Source organism: Solea senegalensis, linkage group LG9 (genome assembly GCF_019176455.1).
Source record: "Solea senegalensis isolate Sse05_10M linkage group LG9, IFAPA_SoseM_1, whole genome shotgun sequence".
Lineage (NCBI taxonomy): Eukaryota > Metazoa > Chordata > Actinopteri > Pleuronectiformes > Soleidae > Solea > Solea senegalensis.
Window position 1 is genome coordinate 19,237,717 of NC_058029.1, and position 20,697 is coordinate 19,258,413.

General features: G+C 43.2%; 1 protein-coding gene across 1 annotated transcript in view; it reads right to left on the minus strand.

Annotated features, from left to right (window-relative positions):
- Positions 1 to 464: 464 nt before the first annotated feature.
- si:dkey-246i14.3 (ephrin A4) overlaps positions 465 to 20,697 on the minus strand; it is a 37,570-nt gene continuing 17,337 nt past the window's right edge. The window contains exons 2-5 of the mRNA XM_044034960.1: positions 16,040 to 16,338; positions 10,326 to 10,394; positions 2,946 to 2,972; positions 465 to 1,894 (exon numbers count right to left, since the gene is read on the minus strand). Coding sequence (XP_043890895.1) covers positions 1,800 to 1,894; positions 2,946 to 2,972; positions 10,326 to 10,394; positions 16,040 to 16,338 — 490 coding nt within the window. The 3' untranslated portion in view covers positions 465 to 1,799. The remainder of the gene's footprint in view (positions 1,895 to 2,945; positions 2,973 to 10,325; positions 10,395 to 16,039; positions 16,339 to 20,697) is intronic.

A 20,697-nucleotide genomic window follows, 5' to 3' on the forward strand; every position in this document is an offset into this window, starting at 1 on the left:
CTCAACATTACAGCCTATATAAATGGAAATGCATTTACAGCTAATTTGGATGTGGACTTCTAAATTTAAAACACAAAAAAAAAACATCACAAATCACTCCTCTCACTCTGCATTCGGCCCAAGTCGCGCGTTTAGTGAAAATAAATACAGTACTTTAAGCCTTATGTACTGGCAACGGCGCTTCAGGGTCTATTAATACCAGGGAGTGTGTTGGGCATCGGAGTCTTATCAGACTGGCCATAGATAAAAACGCAGCTCAATATTCCACAAGGTTACTCACATTACAATGGCCTCGTACACCACAAGGTCATTCCAAGTCCCCGTGGTCTCCTTATCTCCGTTCCCCTGTGGATTACACTGATGTGTGTGTTCCGCGAATAAACTTGTGTTTGTTTATTTGTCACTGTCGGCGGTGAAATCATGACTCGTTGTGTTTTAATGCAATCATATTTATTTATGTCTAGCCACGTAAAAAAAAAAAAGAAAAAAGAAAAAGAGGCTCAGATTGCAGATGGCTCTTCACAGAAGAAGCTACATTCTTCACTAAAATGTGAATGCGGAACACACACACACACACACACACAGTAAATGGTTGTAAAATTCTACATATTCTAAACATTGGTTTGTAATCACCCGTTTGGGAAAAAATGATCTAAAAACGACGTCATGATTGACTGATTTTAAAAAAACAAAAAATACAAAAAACATTAAGTGCCAACAATGTAGTTTAAAAAAAAGAAAAGAATAAACTATACAATTAACCTATAGAGCCTCTGACCTCAAGTCCCTCGATTATCGGCATTAACTATATAACTTTATAAATATATAAACTTATTTTCATAAAAATACACACATTTAACTCCGATCGGGGTTTGATTTGTTTTGACATTTTCATTAAAAATGTGTTTGGCAAAAACAAATAAAAAAGAAGTTAATTCCACCATCAGCTCCTTTAACTTGGGTGAACTACAATTGGGCAGAAAACAAACAAGTAAACACACATTTTTGTTTTGTTTTTTTAAATCGTCGCACTTAAATATCAAACCAGTTCTCACTAAAGCCCTGGATTATACAGTTCATGTATCTCATTGTGCAGAATATATTAGCTACACAGTTAAAATGATAATGAACAACCAAAATAAAGCATATCTGCACACCAGACACAGACCTCAGCGATCGTCAGTGTGTTCAGTCAAGAGCGACGTGCACGTGTTTATTCACAGGCAGAGAAGAAGACGTCCGACCAGTGAGCCGAAAACATGCCATGCAAGGTCCCATTTTTCAAATCGTACAACACCACAATATCTAGTGTCCAGTTTGTGTGTTGGACGTCCAGCCCAGTCCAGTTAAACCAGTTTAATCCCAGCAGGGGGCGCAGCAGCCTTGCCTGACTCTGCCAGAATCCCCCATTTCCTACCAAAATACTCATTTTTCAAGAAACTAATTAGTACGAACACATTTATTATTCTAAAACGCAGAATCGTGCAGTTAGGAAACGAGCGAGTCTGAGTTTGTGTCTGCTCGTGTACAGCATGGCAGAAAAAAAACCAAAAAACTAAACTAAAGTCACCAGCTCACTGATTGACCTCTGACCTGAGCCACTCAGTGCAGTAGTGTGTGTTTATTTGGCCAAACGTTCAGATGAAGCCCGTTTCTCGAAAAGCAAAGCGGGCGCGGTAGTGTTTGTCATGTAGCATCGTCTGAGCGCAGACTGCATCGCGTACTTGATCAACTGAGTTCAGCGCCTACGGAGAACGGGAGCAGTCACCGATGAGGACGAATGAGGACGAATGAGGACGTCAGGCTGTCAGCAGGAGAAGGCTGATGAGGAGGAGCTGAAGCAGGAGCAGAGGAGTAGTCCTCAGTGAGACAGCTCCACTATCAGGTGCAGTATCTGGAAAGCGAGAGGAGAGCAAAACTTGCATGAAAATGTACATGTTTGCATCATATATACTGTACTGTAAAGCACACTGGACCAGTGAGCAGCCCCTTCTAATATACAGTACTGAGCAACACGTCCTATGGCAACACAAGCTTTGTTTTTATGTCAAATACTGTGATCTATGTGTGTTTATATATATATATACACATATATTGTATATATATATACATATATATATATACATATATATATATATATATATATATATATATATATATATATATATATATACATATATTACATATATTATATATACACATATAAAGCATGTGTATGTAATGCTGGTGTAATAGCACTCTTTTCACAGCATGTCCAGCGTAGGACAAAACACAGGTTTTTCACAATATTAATGAGGTTCCACCGCAGTTTTAAGTGAACCAGGCTCGTGCCATTGTTCACATTTGAAATACTTGACACTTTAACCTGAAGAACCACCGAAAACAAACATTTCTGGCCGTGGTTTTTCCGATAAAGTGACTGAGACATTCTTCTACTGTATGGTCATTATAGCACTGCTACAACATGTGTAATGGTACATCAGCTGATGTCAGAGGAACATCTTAATGCTACAAATAAAGTGATCGTTTATAATTGTAAGTCTGTAAAAGGCACTTTGTTTCTTTAAGTTTGGGTGGAAACTGGTCCGGCCTTCACAGAATCCTGACCTCACTTCCATCCAAGATGCCAACTATGTTCAGGACCTTTGTTTCCTAACATCAGGAACTCAGGAGTGCTAAATTCCTAAACTGTTTACAGCAACACATCTTTAAGAGTCACGTTTCAGTGTCCACTTCATTAGTTTAGGATTGTATGTGTTCTGGTTTTATTTCATTCTTATTAATTCATACCTGTTCTTCTTTATAAAGTATATTATGGTGCATTCCTGCTCTTGTATATATAATAAGCGCACGAGAACATGATAGAAAGAGACACACACACACACACACACTGTATACACAGGATAATAAGAGGAATAAACTACATTTAAAACGCAGCACCTTACCTTGTACTTGTTTTGAACCCTCTGACGCTGTAATAAGAGAGAGGAGATTTAGATAAAGTTGAGGCAAAGAAACAAGTTGCTGAGGAGTCATTTCTGCATGCTTAACTTTCTCAATAATACTGCTTTGTGGAACAAAAGGAGCGAGAAACAGACAAATGACCAGGGGAAGGTATTTACAATTACTCAAAGCCTAACGCCATGAAAAATGAGTACTGACTGGCTGTGCAATCCTAAATATGTCCCCTATGCAAATTCTCTTAAAGGTCGGATAAAAAAAGAGCTTGTGAAGCATGGCAACAGGAAAATACAGTGTTATGTAAATGAGCCAGTAGAAAAGAATGATCGAGATTATAAAGAGAGGATACAGGAAATGAAACAGAAAAGGGGGGAAAACACAAGTAAACTCAAAATGACAGAGCGAAACCAAGAAGTGGACAGAAGATGAAAGAAAGAGCGGTCGAGACTCGAGTGAGAAAAAAAGAGAAAAGAGAAAAAAAGAAGATGGTTGGGAAGATTGAAACAAGGTCAGACAGAGAGAGAAAGGAGGGAGAGAAAGAGAGACGGGATGGGGGTGTTTGTGTCTGAGCGTCACATTCTCAGCAGGGAGTGGACTAAAAGCAAATAATGGAGGGAAGGATGGAGGGATGGAGGATAGGGAGAGAGTGGAGGAGGGGGAGAAAGGAAAAGTACAAGAATGCAGGTGTAGTGAGACTAAAGACCGGAAAAGCTTAAAACCCTCAGAAGAAAGAGCCGCCGTGTAACACCAGCGAGCGAGGACGGGCTCAGGAAACAGGGATGAGGCTGCACAATTGCAGCTGTTATTAAATCAATCTACAGCCTGGAGTCCAACTCTGACACGGCAACCCTGAAGCCTCACGCACACACACACACACACACACACACACACACACACACACACACACAACGACCACCTCCATCCCGCAGAGACTGACTGAGATTACGCTGCAAACTACACGTGTTACAGTCCGGTCACACGGAGAGAAAGAGTGTGTAATGTGTGTCTTCTTGTACCTACAGGTCCCTGCAGCAACACGTCGCTCCGACAGACATGAGCCTCACAATTACTCCCAGCTTTTCAACAGCTAACGACCATCCCGGGGGTTAACGAAGCATTAAATTCCATGCTGGGTCTGGGCCTCCTCTGTCTTTGTGTGTGTGTATGTGTGTGTGTGTGTGTTTGTAGCGGAAAAAATCGAAATCAAAGCAAACAAAAAAAAATAGAATACTACGCTAAATAGTGCTAAATATCATGGTCATGATAAATTAATAAATGTATTTCTGCTATTAAGGCATATTTTAATGCAATTCAAGAGACAATCTTTTCATAATTAACAGTTTTTTCAAGTTTAGTTGATATGATAGAAGCATCTAAATATGTGCAATTCATATATATTTTGGATTTCAGCACACATTTTAAAATAATGTCGCGCTTTAGGGAATTTATTTTGCGATTGCAGACATATCACATGCAAAAAGCTGTTTTTTTTTAAAAAAATGACAAATATGTTTTTAATATAATTTAATGTCAGGATAACTGAACAGTACACGTGTAGTTAGCGCGAGTGTAAAAAAAAAGCTGAAAAAATGCCTTGTGTTTACTCTCCTGTGTGTGATATGTGTGTTTTGATCGGGCTCTAATCACATCATTGTGCAAAAAGGGAACTCTGAGGACACGCATTTGTGTCAACGTCTTCATTTTGGTCATGGCGAGCACCGCCACAAAATGGCGCCTGTGGTGGCGTGACTGCAAGAGCAGTGCCTTCACTGCACTGCAGTCAGAAACATGCAGCCTGTGTAACTGTACATGCACTCTGGCTACGAGACCGTGTGTGTGTGTGTGTGTGCACGTGCACGTGCGCGCGTCTCCAGTCAGCAGAACACCCCACTGCAGAGATAGACACTGTTTCACCATCCCACCTCTCCTCTGCTGCCGCCATTTTACACATACGAGAGCTAAAGCTAAACAATCCTGACCGTTAACACTTATTTAAAAGTGGGGGGGAAAAAAAAAGGGATCGACATTTACAGAAAAAAGGCAGGACGAAAATGCTAATCGACAGCAGAGGTGACAAAAGTTGGTTTTTTTTTTTTTCGTGTCGAGTTCGGGATTCGAGAGATTGGCCGAGAAAAGAGTGCGTTTAAGTGTGTGTGTGTGTTTGCCTTCAAGTTTTGTCCTTAAGTATCGAGTTCAGAGGATACAAAAGGTATTTGGGGAAGAGTGAGGGGGTGACGCAGGGCAGCCACGTGAGAAATTTCTTTAAAAATAAGAGAAAAAAGGAAAAGGAAAGTGGGGGGAAATTGTGAAGCTCTGCAAACTGAAATAAGTGCAATGGACTATTCACAGCGGGTGGAACGACAGCAAAAAAAAGGAGAGAGAGATGGAGAGAAAAGGGGAATCAATTAGAGGAGAGGAGAGTTGGTCTGTAATGGTTCCTCGCAGTAGGACGGCCGAGAAAGATAAAGACAGAGTGACAAGGAGAACAGGGTGAGATAAACAACGGGAGGAGTTTTAGGCAGAAAATGCAACGGGGGGAGAAAAAAAAGAAAAAGGGAAAAGGTAAGTGTGCGAGAGCCGAAGCGAGCAGGTCAAAGACGCAGTCGAGGGCTGCAGGGTGCCAAAGACTTCACATGACACCAGTCTGCTGATGCCCATTCACAGCCTTGTGTTCTGATGCAACACAGGCTCAAGCACCTTTCAGCAAAGCCCCATTTCTGGCATGATTCATGACAGCGATGAGTTCAAATAACCATCACTACACACGAAAACATCACCGAAAAGACTAAAGTTACTTTGCACTACTCCAAGAAACAGCCAGGATGAGAAAAATAGAGTTAATGCCTAACCCTAACCTTCACCTCACCATAATTCAAATCTTAACCCTTTAACACTAATAACTTTATTAACTTTTTTCTGTGCTTATTTTAAACCAGAAAATGTCCTGTGAGTGCTTCTGCCCATTTTTTCCCAGAATAACTTTCAATATCTAGCAGTTATTTACAATTTACTGCATGTTAAGATAATGTATTAACAATTTAAAATGAAGAAGAACACTGTAGTAAGTATGAGATTTGAACAGTATAAAATCAAAACAATATTTAAAATAACATTTGTTGGAGTTTTTGTGAAACTATGTGCATGCTCTCTCCTCTCTGGTGACAAAGACACTGATTCACCGGCTTCCTGCAAGAGCGTGAGTGAAATTACCGTAATAACCAAATGTTGGTGTTGACGCCAAACTTTCTCAGCTTTCAGAAACCGCCGCAATTTCTGCGATAACACAGACCGTCGCGTAACTGCGGTAATTCAGTCTCGTCTGCCATACGCTCAGACTTTGACCAGATATTAGGTTCTACCTCATTAGGACCAGGCTTTGGTCCCCATGAGAACTACTGGTCCTGAATAAAAATCTGTGTTTATACCATGAAGAATGAGTCCACACACACACACACACACACACAGGATGTCATCAGGAGCCTCCTGCGTCACTGCGTCTGTCCTGCCTGCTTTGTTGTGTTCTTGGGTTAAATTAAGACGATAAACACACACATTCACACACAGGAGAGGTGAATGTGTGTGTCCTTGTAGCAATGACAGTGTACCTGACGGACCCTGTTCACTGTCACCACTCTGTCCTTCAAACCACTGTGTGTGTGTGTGTGTGTGTGTGTAGCCACTGATTAATTCAAACACCCACATGCAACTACCTTTTTGATTACAAAGGCGGCTTTCTGCGAGAAAATAACATACAAAAAACAAAGTTTGGGCAGAGAAGAAAGCGAGGGAGGTGTAAGGTTTGAAGTTTGGATAAGAGGCGAGGTGTAGCTAAAGGAAGAGAGCCACTCTTTCTTTATTTCTCTCTCTCTCTGAGAGTATGGAGGCATTGAGCACCCTGCTGCTATGTTACCTGTCAGATAAAAGACAACCTGAGCAAGAGGGAACCAGGTGTTACCACGGGGAACAACACAACAGCAGCTGTGGGAAACTGCCACTAATGGACAGTTAAAGACAAACATTTTCACAAAAAAACACTTGATTTTCATAAATATATATTTATATACATATATATGTATATATATATATATATACACATATATATATATATTTTTTATCTCTATTCTAATACAAATAAATACAACAAAAATACATCACTCAGTTGAATGCACAGTATGTCATTTGTTGCAGTTGTGGCTCTCTCAATCAAAACAGTAACAAAAGAGCTCATTTGATGATGTTGGGGAATCAGCATGGGCTCATGGGAATTTTTTGTCTTGTTGACTAATTTGTTTTTTTTTTTTCGAGCATGTGTTTGTGTGTGCCTGACGGGGGAGAACGACGTCAGCAGAACAGCGATGAGTGGTCGTGATCCATTAGTGACAAATAAACACAATAAAAACCCTAAATCACAGTGGTGTTTGAGACGGTGACGCAGATGACGTCATTAAAAGAGTCCGAAATGTAGATTTTTATGGATTTATAGTGTGCTGGTAACATTTTGGCTACTGAACAAGTGTTTTAAGATATTTTAATGCAGAAATATTAAGAGTCCAGACAATTACTCGATGAAGATTAAAGAGTTCTGATTTTTCAGCTTCTTAAATGTGAATATTTTCTGGTGTCTTTGCTCCACATAACACAGAAATCATTCAAACTGAATCATATTAGCTCTCATTTTGACATTTCAAAACATCATTCGACGTTTTATCGATCAGTTTAATCAATTAATCGAGAAAATAACCGACGGCGCGAGAAATATTACATGTTGTATCTTCAAAAAAGGTGCAAGAGACCTCTGGACCGCAGAAACCTAAAACTCCAGCAATTTCACTCTGGACAGAACGATGGATAGAGAGAGAAAGATAGAGAGAGAGACCCTCCAACTCTCCTTCATCTCCACCTCTCTCATTCATCTCATTCCCTCTCCTCTCTGCAGCCACGTGTTCTCTCGTCCCAGTGAAGTCGCTGCACAGCGTGTGCGTGACAGAGATGGAGCACAGAAAACAGGGACAGGAGAGTTGGGGAACAACTGTGAAACAGACGTGGCCGTGCAACAAAGTGGTAGGAAGAGGGGAAGGTGGGGGGGGCGGGGGGCGGGATGCGGAGTCAAAGTGGGGGTGCCAGAAAGTGCCATGGATGGCACCTAGATTAGTTTTGGTCCAGTAGCGAAAGATCATAAAAATGAGGAAGGGAGGTTAGAGCCGAGGAGACAGAGAGAAGGGGAGGATTAGTGCCACTTCAGGAATGACAAGAGGAGAGAAAAAGAAGACAGGAGACTGGAGTAGGAGGGAGACAAGGAAAGACAAGAAAAGGGAGAACCCCAAATTTAGTTGGGATTAGTTTTGGTTTAAGGACAGGATGAGAGGGAGAGAAGAAAGACGGAAAATAAGAAAGGGACACAGACGATGGAAGGACTGTATGTGAAACTTTGTAGGTAAAAGTCATTTAAATGTAAAGTGTTTTAACTTTAAAGTCAAGTGTGTGTGTGTGTGTGTGTGTGTGTGTGTGTGTGTACAAAATCCAGATGATTTCAAATATTTTGATCAGATAAGCTGATGTGGGAATACCGTCAGAAGGTCAAGACAACATTAGTGTTTTCTCGCAGCACAACTGTCTGTGGTGTTTCTAATTAATGACAGCAGGATAATTAACATAGTAAAAAAAGTCGTCAGCTGTCACTGTGGTAATAACGGAGCAAATGACTCGGCGTCTCAGACTGCACGGAACGCTGATGGCATTTAAGAACTCACTGGAGATGGATTGGACTTTTCCCTTCATTCCAGTTTTTAATATTTTTTCCTTTACGCCAAATTGACTCAGATTTAATCAAGGTGGCAGGATTGGGAATTATCTGCAAAATGACATATAGGAAGCTGGTAATTACTTCTCACACGCACATGGAGAGAAGCCACCATCTCTTTTTTTTTTTTTTGCCACCAAACGATGTGTTAGTTCAGGTTGGGACAGCACAACAAGCACCCCGCAGATTGCACCGGTATGGGAACTGGGACAGACGTCTCACAAATGTGCACACACACACACACACACACACACTTTGACAAATTAAGCCGCCAGAGGACACACGCAAAGAACCATAGACCCGTGCATACACGTCGAAATACACACACACACACACAGTACAGGGATTCCCACAGTGACTGGGCAACATTCCCAACCGGAACAGGCAGCTCACTGGACTGGAAGACTAACGTTACTCCAGGCGGGCTCTGGATTAGATCAACTCTGGGAATTTCACACTGAGATAGAGTGATGGAGGGTGGGAGAATGAGAAAGACAAGCGGGTTAGTAAAAAAAAAAAAAAAAAGAGAGCGAGAAAGAAAATGGCGGTAGAGGTGGCAGGAGCAGAGAGGCGGTGAGTAATACTTCAAACTTTAGTGTGTAACCTTTAAATATGATCAAATGTCTGTTACATTCAAATCATCGCCAAACGACACGAGGTGTGTCGCTATAGTCCGCGAGCCTCAGCACGACACGTTGTCACAGGAAGAGTCATGAGCGCGACGTCTGACACAAGAATCAAACCGAACAACGGCGAACTGTAGATCAGTTAAAAAGACTTAACAGTCCTAAAAACGTGGGGTAATCTCCAATTTTACCAGGGAAATGTCTAAAATCTCATCAATTCAAAGAGTCCAGCAAACCCTGCCGCTGTACTTAGTAGATCTTTTTAATTAACTGATTCTAATGATTCATTTACACTGAAAACAACTGCTTTACAAGTCACTCGTTCATGTGTGTCACGTGTAAAACAAAGCCACAGCAGTTTCATGCATGTGCGGTGATGACTGGGTTCTATACTGTGATGGAAACACAAGTGGAACATACATTTCAGTAAGTCCGTCATTGTTTTACACCTGGGGGGGAGGAGGCATGAAAACGTTTATGTGTATTGGTAATAGAGAATAAAGAATCATGTGACTGAAACATTCCTCCAACTTCCAACTGCAGTAGTGGAAAAAATAACAGAAACAGCAGCAAATCAGGAAAAAGCAAAACACAACATACACACAACATGCTCCCTGGGTCAGGTCTGATAGTATTGAACAAAGCGCACATTTTCACACAAAAGAACACAGCATACAAATAACGTTATATTGCTTCTGTCACACAGTGTCACACAGTGCAGCTTTAAAAACCCTCAACGTGATTAGGTTTAGTTAATGATAACTAAATAGTTAATAATAAGTTAATGACAGACGGAATCAGAGCGTCGGCATTAGAGAGAAAGATAGGAGGAGACAGAAAGAGAGGATGGCTGCTGTACTGAGCTGATATCACAGTCTCTTGGTGTGCAGAGGAGAGGCATGAAAGCAGGACGAGATGAAAAGGACGAGTGGACTCACTGGGCTCACAGCACACGGTGACGCGCAGCTTCATACATGGCAGAGGAGGGCCTTCATCTGAGGGCAGAGCTGGAAGGGACAAGAAGAGAGATGTGTAAGTAACGAGGCAATAAATAATCAACACACAAAAACGTCACATCAGAGATATTCGCTGGTTATGGACGAAACACTTCCATCAGATCGACTCTCTGAAAACTCCCCTGCTACTCCAAGAATTCTAGTTTTAGTTTTCCTCTTTTTGTCCCCCCTACTACATCAGTGCCTCATGATACCGGGATAAAGAATAACACAATCTTCCCTGCATCACAGAGACAAGCACACATCACACTTATCTACGCAACTAAATAAAAACTATAAAATACAACAATTGAGCGCGCGGCGGTAAGAGAAGGCAACAGCTTCGGTATCAATTGTGATCACGGCTCACATGGGAAAACAGGCAAAACATCCACTATATTAGCTGTCAGGTTAGCATTGCTTTCACAGGACAAATGTGTCTGGAAAGTGCAGTTAAAGGCCTTTATATTTGAATAATTCACACACAGCTGCTAACTCAACGGGGAGCAGAGCGCACAAGCCGAGTCTAAGATGCCCGACGGTCTGTCTCACTCTGTGTCTATAATTTCAACAGATATGCTACGGCACGTAATAACAGAAGGACTATAACTAGCGTTAGTCAATATCTGCGGTGGCTAAAAACACGGACGATTTGTTTTCGCACCAATACTGCAATTAGATTTAGTTGAGTTGAATATTCTCTGTGTAATCCATGTGTCTGATAACTGCACAACTGTTTGTGACGGGCACAATGGTAAATAACCTGACACATTAGACTGTTGAGCATTTTAAATTAAAAAAAAAACAGAAAAAACATGGCCAACTAAACACAGGTTTAGTTGGCCTCCCTTTGTTTTTGTGTGTTTGGTTTGTTATATGTTTTTTATGTTATTTGATGTCATACATGTTATTTATTGTTAAATAATGTGCATTTAAGTTGCTGTTGTAACACTACAGCGTTTGCCATTCACTCACTCGTCTTCATCGCCATCAGGAGCAACGTGGGGTTAAGTGTCTCACCCAAGGACACGTGTACAGTAGGCACGTAGATTAGCGGAGCCGGGAATAGAGCCCACAACCTTCGAGCTGAAGGACAACTTGCTCTACCGCTGAGCTACTGTCGCCGATTGGAGACCGGAGAGAGTGTAACCACACCACTCCACAACATCAGAAGGCAGCAGTGTGTAGGATTTAATGGTGCATAAAGCACAGTGGACATGCAGTGTGTGACGTACACCCAGGGACACAGGGAACACATATTAGTCCACAGTCGTCCGTTCACAGATCGGCGTTCCGCAGACCAGAGGTGTAACGAGTGATTGTTTGACTTACGGTTCCTGCTCTATCATTTTGCACCACTCTGGTCACTCTCTTCTGACCACTGACATCAACAAGGCTGTTTTACCCAGAGAACTGCAGCACACTGGACATTCTCCCTTCTTTTCAGACCAGTCTCTGTAAACACTCGAGACGGTTGAGCGTGAGAAGCTCAGTCGATCAGCAGCTTCTGAAATACTCACACCAGCGTCTGTCTGCCCACCAACAACCACGGCAGGGTTTGAACTTCAGCTGTCCACTTGTGACCTAAATGCAGCCACGCCACTGACACTGATTAACTCATTATCAATACAAATCAATGAAATCATCATTTTAAAACACTGCCTTCAATTTCTGTTGATAGATCCTGCTTTGTCTTAAACACGGAACATTTTAACGTCTCTGCAATTCAATGTAAGGACGAGAACAAAGATATGATGCGTCTCGACATGTATGGACGATCATACAGCATCTAAATATAGATTTTGCATTTAAGAAAAGAGACACATCGCAGCAGAAATACAGGGAATTAAAAATTGATTAAAACACTCAGAAATGTGATCACTCCCTCATTCAGTCATTCATTCACGACTCACTGTATCATCGACAACTGGTGGTTTACGGGCACAGTGAGCAGTAAATTGAGATTTCAAACACTCTGGCGATAAATCACTGTTATTTTCCATCATTGTTGACAGGTGTAATGTCACAGGAGTTTGCACGACGTTTTTTTTTGGTGCCACTGATGCATCTGTGAGGTCACACCGTTGTGGATTTAATCAGAAGTGACCATCACAACACATGGCTCTCTGCCTATTTCATGAGAAATACTGAAAAGTTATAAACATAGTCGATTCTTTATAGTCTTGGTGGTTAATACACACTTTGCTGTGTTTTCCTACTTGGACTTTATTAGAGTTTCTTGTCTTTAATGAATAAAGCTGTGGTCCAAGTTCAGTGAGGAAAAACTACTCGGTTGCAAACTTGGATCATAGTTTAATTCTCATACGTCCTTTGTTTGATCTCCTCTCAAGCATGCAAACAAAAGATTTACAAAAATCAGCCCAAGGATTTTGTGTTTACGTCGACGACGGCCTCGATGGCTGAAACGTGAAATGCTGTTAGATTCAAAAGCCATGAAATATTAACTTAAGGCTTTTTAACAGAGCCTTAAATCTTTTTCAACTCGTCCAACATTTGTTTTTGATCCCAAAACTAAGGAAAACCAGAGGGACAATATTCACCACGCCCGTTTAAAGCTGCAGTGCGTTGTTGTTGTTGTTGTTGTTGTTGTTGTGAATATTCTGCCTGTGTTAAGTCGTCATGAACAGACACGGTGAAACATGGATGTCACGTGACTCGGTTTCTATGAACCGCCATGTTGGCAGCCTGGGAGATGGGACCGGGGCTGGATCCAACCTGTCCCAGACAGATACATCATAAAACCTGACAGACTGAATATATCTGATCCTTACAGTGCTCCTGGCGTGCTTTTTACGAGTTTGGAGAGGACGTGCAGTATCCTGACTTCTCCGACTTCCTGATCAACTTCCCTTCATCTTCCTCCAGCGAGTCACTGGAAGTTTAACAGAGCCTGGAGGGAAACAAATGGACGCAATCTGGCTCTGTGACTGGAGCTGTGTGGAGACGACGGGCTTAAGTGTCTCGGAACTCATTTGACAATAGTCTGAGTGTAACAGACATTTCACAAAGTTAGATTCTGTTACATCTGTGATGAATTTTATCTTCATTCTCCTGATTGAACTGATTTGTGTTTTGCGTTTCTCTGTGCCACTGCTATAACCCGGGTTCATGTTCTCAGCAGCTGACTATCAGAGGACATCAAGGTGTTTCCTGTTTGTGGGGCTGGAGACATGGAGAACCAGTGGGTGTTGGTCAGCGTCCTGGGCAGTGGGTCAGAGCGGCAGAGACAGTGGGTCGTCAGTGTCATGGTCTGTGGGAGCTGGAGAGAGGAGCTGAGCCCAGCTCAGACTGAGCCAACTAATGCCATTAGTGTTTCTAATACTATTGTTCTGTTCAACCCGGGCTAATGCCATTATACTGTCTCCAGTGCTGCAGGCCCATTCAACACAAACCCCAGAGCCAGACATTTGGACCAACTTTACGCCTTATCTTTGATGTGGACAAAACACACACAATCGCTGTGAACCTGATGCGGCCCAGCCACGGGGGGCGAGGGCCATTGTTGCTTTTCTGTGAACTGGTCTGAACAACCACAATGGCCCAGTGAGTGCATGTGTACATACATACATGCGTGTGTGTGTGTGTGTGTGTGTGTGTGTGTGTGTGTGTGTGTGTGTGTGTGTGGGCAGCTCTCTCATGCCCTCACAATGCTCCATTGTCCTTTGGACCGCAACAGTAATTTATGTAAAGATTCTTTCTCTCCCTCAGTCTCATCCATCCCTTTTCCCCGTTGCTTTTGTTGATCTCCCTTTTCTTTCTCCGCGTGATTCGGGCCTCCCTCGTTCACACCCCTCCCCTCCCCTTCCCGTACTGTCAGACTGTGTCCATCTTTTGCTCTTTCTCTCCCTCTGTCAGTCCTCCACGCTTCTCTACCTCGGTCTCCTTCTCTGCCTGCCTTTTTTTTCCCCCCTTCACTGTCATCACGTATTGATCTCCATTTCTTCCTCCTACACTCTGCGGTCCCTCTGTCTCTTTGTTGTCACCCTTCCATACTATGCATTCACTTGACTCTTTCATTCTCTGCCTTGTTTCATGTCCTCCCCCTCTTGGTTGGAGTGACACCAGGAGTTGTAAAAAGTGAGAAAAGAAAATGTAAACTGATTTTACAGCCACTAAGCCATCTTCTGTCTGTTTGTCTCTCCCTCTCTCTCTCTCTCTCCCTCCGCTTTCTCCCTTCAGTGGGCTGAAATAAATGGAGGAGCAAAAGGAGAGGAAACCATCGCTGAAAGTGTGTAACAGCTTTAAGGGTTATTTATGGACACCATTAATGCCATGTGCTGCTGTTTGCCAACACTCAATGACACCTCTTTCTAAAACACACGGGCTAAATATGCTCCATCTTTCAGAAGGACCAGGCCTGTCTGGTTACACGCTTTAACCCAGGTGTCTTTGCACAGACCGATGAATTCAAACATCAAATATTTACACATCTTGTCTCTTTTACAGCTGTTTTACTTGGCTGCCACCAGCGTATGGAGCCTCGAGTGAATAATAATTTTTCCACTCAAGGTTTTTTAAAAAAAAGAAAAAAGCGGTCATTTTACATATTTAACAGTTATTTTAAGTCGTGTTTCATTATCACCTCACGACCAGGGGTTAGGAATTAAATCCTGTGATGTCCAGAGATGTCGCTTTCTGTCATCTTCAGATACAGGAAACTGTGATTGTTATTATATAATATAATTCAGAAACAATAAATAGATTTTTCTTAGAAAACCTCAGTCTACAAATGAATAAATTATTGGTTTTGGTTTGCAGCTCTATCTACTGCACACACACACACACACACACACACGGGCGTGCACAGCCATTTTTGTCAGCACGCTGCACTGATTTCCACCCAAGCTTTATCCCCAACATTATCCATAACCAGCTCATGCCTAATCCTAGCCTTAAAGGAGCTGTATGTGAGAATATTCATGCATTAATATCATTTAATGCCAGTGAATGAACAGATCATGAGGTGACTCCATATGAACTGGAGTTGGGCCCGCCGTTACCAAGGTAGCGAGTGATGAGTGACTTGTTGAGGTTTTTCATAGGAATGGAGTCTGCTAACGTCAACAAACGACCGGCTCCCGGCACAACACGGACTGCAACAGAAACCCCTCGAAAGCGTAAAAAGAGAAAGAAAGTTTTATCGAGAGGAGTCCATCAGGCCGAGTGTTGCTTTAGTAACCTCATCAGTGTGCATCTTGACCAGGAGTAAAACACTGCAGTCTCATCAGTCAGCCCAGGCTGTTTCAACGGTTAGCATTTACTAGATTTACACTGGCTTGAAACTGCAACGCTAATTCTGCACTTTTTAGACCCACTCGTAGGGGGCGGGACCTCATTCCCAGAATGTAAACAGTGTCCAAGGACCAAGTGTCACTTGTGGGCACGTAACAAAGAAAAGAATGAAGATATTTCTGAGTTTGGGAAGCACAATTTTTTCAAAAATACTACCCCTATTCTAGTAGTGAAGTATTCCTTTAATACAAGTGTAACACATGTGTCGCTATAGAGAATGGTTTTTGGAACCTGCATTTAGCTGCTTTGAGTTCTTTTAAGTGCAACAGTTAACTGCTGGTCCTGACAAGGTCAGGGTTTGTACTAGAAAAGGACTTAAACACGAGCACACAGCGATTACTTACAGCTGTAGTAGTAGTGACGACCGGGTTGGAACTCAAACCCCAGCGAGAAGGGTGTGAACCTTTGGATCTTTTCAGAGAAGCGCACTGGTCCAAATGGGGCGTAGGGGCTGTTACACTCCCATCTCTTGATGGCGCCCCTGGTCTCCACACAGCCCTGGAACGTTGCCTCTCCCACCAGGTAGAGGGCGAGCGTCTCCGGCTGCCCGGGTCCCAGGGTTTCTCTGTTTGGATAGTGAGGACAGTAGATGTCCAGGTAGTCGTTCAGATTCACCTGGACGGACAGATCGCCCGAGGCCAACCTGGAAGACAGAATGACAACGGCATTAATGTTTCATGTAATGATTACATCCAGGAATATTTGACTGAAGGGGAATGAGAAGAGGTGATTAAACATAGACAGACAGAGAAAGTAATTCCTTTGCGCCTGGGGGAACATGGATTGTTCCAACAAACGGATAGTTGATCAATATTACATATAACAATTACACAGGGGGAATGATGCAAAGTCGTGGTTTTAAAGAATGTTTTGGGAGTTGATACGAGATCATGACAGGCAATTTCATTTCCAGACAGTAACGGACGAGTGTTTATAGCAACAGATAGAAATCCTTGCATGCTTTTCAAGATCGCTGAGGGGAATTCAGTGTAAAATAAACTCGACTCCCTCTGCCTTTTTTTTTATTTTTTTTTATCTGCTGCTCCACAGATGAACACTGGCGTGTGCAGACTCAGAGCAGCCGTGCATGTGCATGCACAACAATGTCTTCAGTCAAGGTTGACTGGCTTAAGGCATAACAACAGCAACTCTGGACAACACCGCATCATTAGAACAAAAGGGCTGCATAATGTATGCGGGTTCTGTCTTCTGTCAGCCGCAGTATGAAAAAGTTACCCATTTACCAACCAATATGGAGAAAAGGAGCATCAGTGGAGAAGACTCCAGGAAGCACATGTAGGACAGAGAAAGAGACATACATGGATGGTGAATAAGATTAAAGGAGCATGACAAGATGAGGGGAGAAATGAGAGTGATGGAGCGAAATGAGACGGGGGCCCAGAAAATGACCTGATGAAAACAAATTTGCTTCAAGAGTTTCAGGAGGAAGGGAAGCCAGAGGAGAAGACACAAGGATGAACAGGTGTGGAACAAAAAAAACACATAAAGTCTTTTAATTAGCAACCCCAGAGTGTCTGAGCAAGAGACGCTGGGGGGGGGACAACAGAGTGGAAGATGAAGAGGAAACTGACTTTAATTGGTCTCTTCACATGAAATGTAGGAGAAAAGAATGAGGGGCAGTATGTGGCTTTGGCAGAATGTTCAGGTCTGTCAGGGGGAGTCTTTATAGAGGGGTGACAGAGCGGAGGAGAGAGGACGGGAGTGGTGGGAGTCAGTGAAGGGGAACATGGGAGGGAAAAAGTGCGTAGAATGGGAGGGGGAAGAGGTGGCGGTGGCGGCGGGTGGCAAAGTACTCTCAAAGTTAAGCAGGCAGACAGAGAGGAGACCAAAAGAATCAATGGGTGGAAGAATTGAGTGAAAAAGGAGGAGACAGAACTGATGAAAACTGAAATGAAACAGATAGACGTGACAGGAGCCGGTCCAGCGAATCTGCAGAGGGTTTAAGACGGATGGAGCAGTGAGAGGAGAGATGACAAGACATGGTCGCAGGGAAAGAGGAGCCGTAATGGCATGACTTCAAAAATATGAAATCTGTTAACGGAGTATAAATGCTCATAAAAAGGGAGTGTGCGTCATGTGACTGCAGGTAGAAGAAATCTCCAAATCAGTCAATAATCAGAGGAAATGGACAGAAAACAACAAAAACGCAGAAACATGAGGCAGCACATTTAATACCAATTACATGTTGTGTCTCAAAGTGTGTTTTCAACCTATATATAGATTAAACACTTGGAAATTAGACCATTTCTTGCTATATATTGTTATTGAATTTGACCTACAGTTGCAGGTGAGCACCTGGAGGCAGGTCTCAACAAAGCTGCTTCCTGCTTTCCTGCTCAATAGCGAGCGTGCAGAATTGGTGATCTATCAACAGGACAGGACACAATCGATCAGGTTCCCCTGCTTGAGATACACATACAGTCACCTGATCAATATCCCTGCTGTAAATGTGTGTGTGTGGCCACGGCTGATACCTCTATTCACTTGTGTGTAGTAATTACAGCGGGATAAAGTCACTAAATTGTTTGGTTAAGAAAAAAAACCAAGACACGTAAGCCAGAGTGAGCTCACACACACACACACACACACACACACACATCACATATTCTCTTCATATAACCTGCGGTGTTTTCTGGAGTCTCTCTGAGACACACAGATATTTACTTAGGTGCACTAGCTGTGTGTGAAGTGTGTGCGCAGATGTGTGCATGTAATAACAGGCGTGTGCTGTGTCAACACGTCAGTCACCCGCAGCCTCTTCTTCACTGCTCAGGTCCCGTTTGCACCACCCGGCTCCTCCAATCTACATTCCTCCACCTCCTTCTCCTCCCTCTTCCTTCACAAACTCATCTCCTTCTTCAGAAGCCGCCTCTCGTCCGTGCTCTGACTCCTATTTCTGACTCATTTCTCTCGTCCACGAGCCCTCACATCAGCCCCGCGCCATACTGAATGCACGGCAGCAATTACAGAGACAGTGTGCTCTACTGATGTCAAACTGTCAGCCTCCTTTTTCCTCTCCTCTTCCCTCTTCTTCCTCCCTCTCCCATCGTTCTGGCCCTGGTAGGCTTGGGTACACTCTAATTAAACTCGCCGTCCTCCTAGTTCTGCCAGCCACCAGGCAGCGGAGTGCAGTGACAGCACAGGGGCATCATGGGAGCATCAAGGTGCTGTGGGTGTCAAAGAACACAGAGCTGGAGCAGCCTATCAGTGGGGGGTGGGGGGGGAGAGAGCCTGTGGACGAGGAGGAGAGGACTGGTTTGGTCCAGTGTCGTAAAAACACAAGGGAGCGGGCACAAGAACGCACACGCACATTTAAGCTTGTGTGGGTGTGTAAATACACACAAAAAGCACATGGTCACACACACACACAGGGACATGAAAGTACTTGAGAATAAAACATGCTCCATCCCTCACGCCAGAGGGTGATCAGTGACACCCTTCTGAGTTCTTGCGCAAACTCTGGGTTGATAAAGAAAAATCTCACCGAGCAGTCACATCAAAAACAACATGCTGCACTCTTCAGTGGAGAACTTGAAAAGACCAGCATTTTTTAAATCATTACCGGAAATCATATTCCAAATTCAAAAACTGAACATAACCGATGCTCCACTGATGTGTGTCCATGTAAATGTACATACAAATGCAGTGTTTTCTTTAAAAGTGTTCACACGCACGCGGTTATAATGAAATTCAGGGGCTTGACTGTGGCGGAGACCTTTGATCCTTTAATATGAGAGAATAATTAAAGGAGCAACAATCCTACTACACGGCCTCGGGAATACAGAACAGATATTCCATCACATGCAGCAGCTGCAGACTCTGCATACTGAACACGCTGGGGCCCTTAACACTATAAACATTTGGGATAAAATATTCTACTACAATGAAAATGCTGAGAACACGCTTACACTATACTACGCATCCCAAATGAATGAGGAGACTGCCTGTCGTGGGCGCGGGGGTTTTAATAAACACTTTCATGCTTGTGATGGTATGCTAAGCAGCCCGCTGCACAACTCTGTGTGTTCCTTGTAGCGATGACAGGAGGCCGGAGGCTCGGTGGAGTCTCAGTTCATCAGTGGTTAATCACAGCAGGTTGACCGCTGACTCTAATCACTATGGTGACCGAGCACAGCACGCTGTGGTCATCCATGGACGGGCACAGCTTCGGCTTCCACGGTGTGAGATGCAGAGACAGTATTTGGTGTAAGGGTCTTGGTGGTCTGGTGTCAAACTTTGTTGTTTCAGCCTGATTTTCTGGCTGAAAACACAGCGCACAGTGGGGGACAGACGTTACGACTCGCCAACTGAAATCTACACCATGTCTCGCCATTAAACAGCCTCTTCCTGCTGGAAACTCTATAATAACGCACCAAGGTCGAATGGAGAATATTAGCATAGAATATTGCGATAGTGATCTTTCATTTAGATTTTCCCAAGTAACACAAACGTACGCAATGAAGCTGCCTAACAGCCTTCGAAGCTTCAGGTCACAGAGACACAAATTTCATCATCTACCATTCACACTTGCAGCCGTCCGCCTATGCAGACCCTATGCAGATGACCAGTATCTCCATAGTTTGAGTCTGTTGCACACCATGTGTGTGCAACACTTTCCAGTCCAGTTCGTGGCAAGCGCTCGTTTTGGTCAAAACAGAAAGGTAACCATGGAGATATGCTTGGTGTCCGTCAGTATCCAAACATGTACAACTCAGCGCTCAAAGAATACGAGATCGTACAACGGAGGAGGCTAAACTGCTGGCGGGGAAATCACCGTCACTGGAGCGACAGACCAACGCTGACCCTCCTTTAAGGGGAAGACACATGCAGAAATGCAAAGAGACTCTACAGATACTGGACGTGGAAAGTATGACTCAGGCCTAACAGCTGATAGTGAAGCTGTAGTTAAACTGTAAAACAACTTCATAAATGCCATGCCTCAATGAGGTCCACCGGGGTTCACTATGGTCTGCATTTTGAC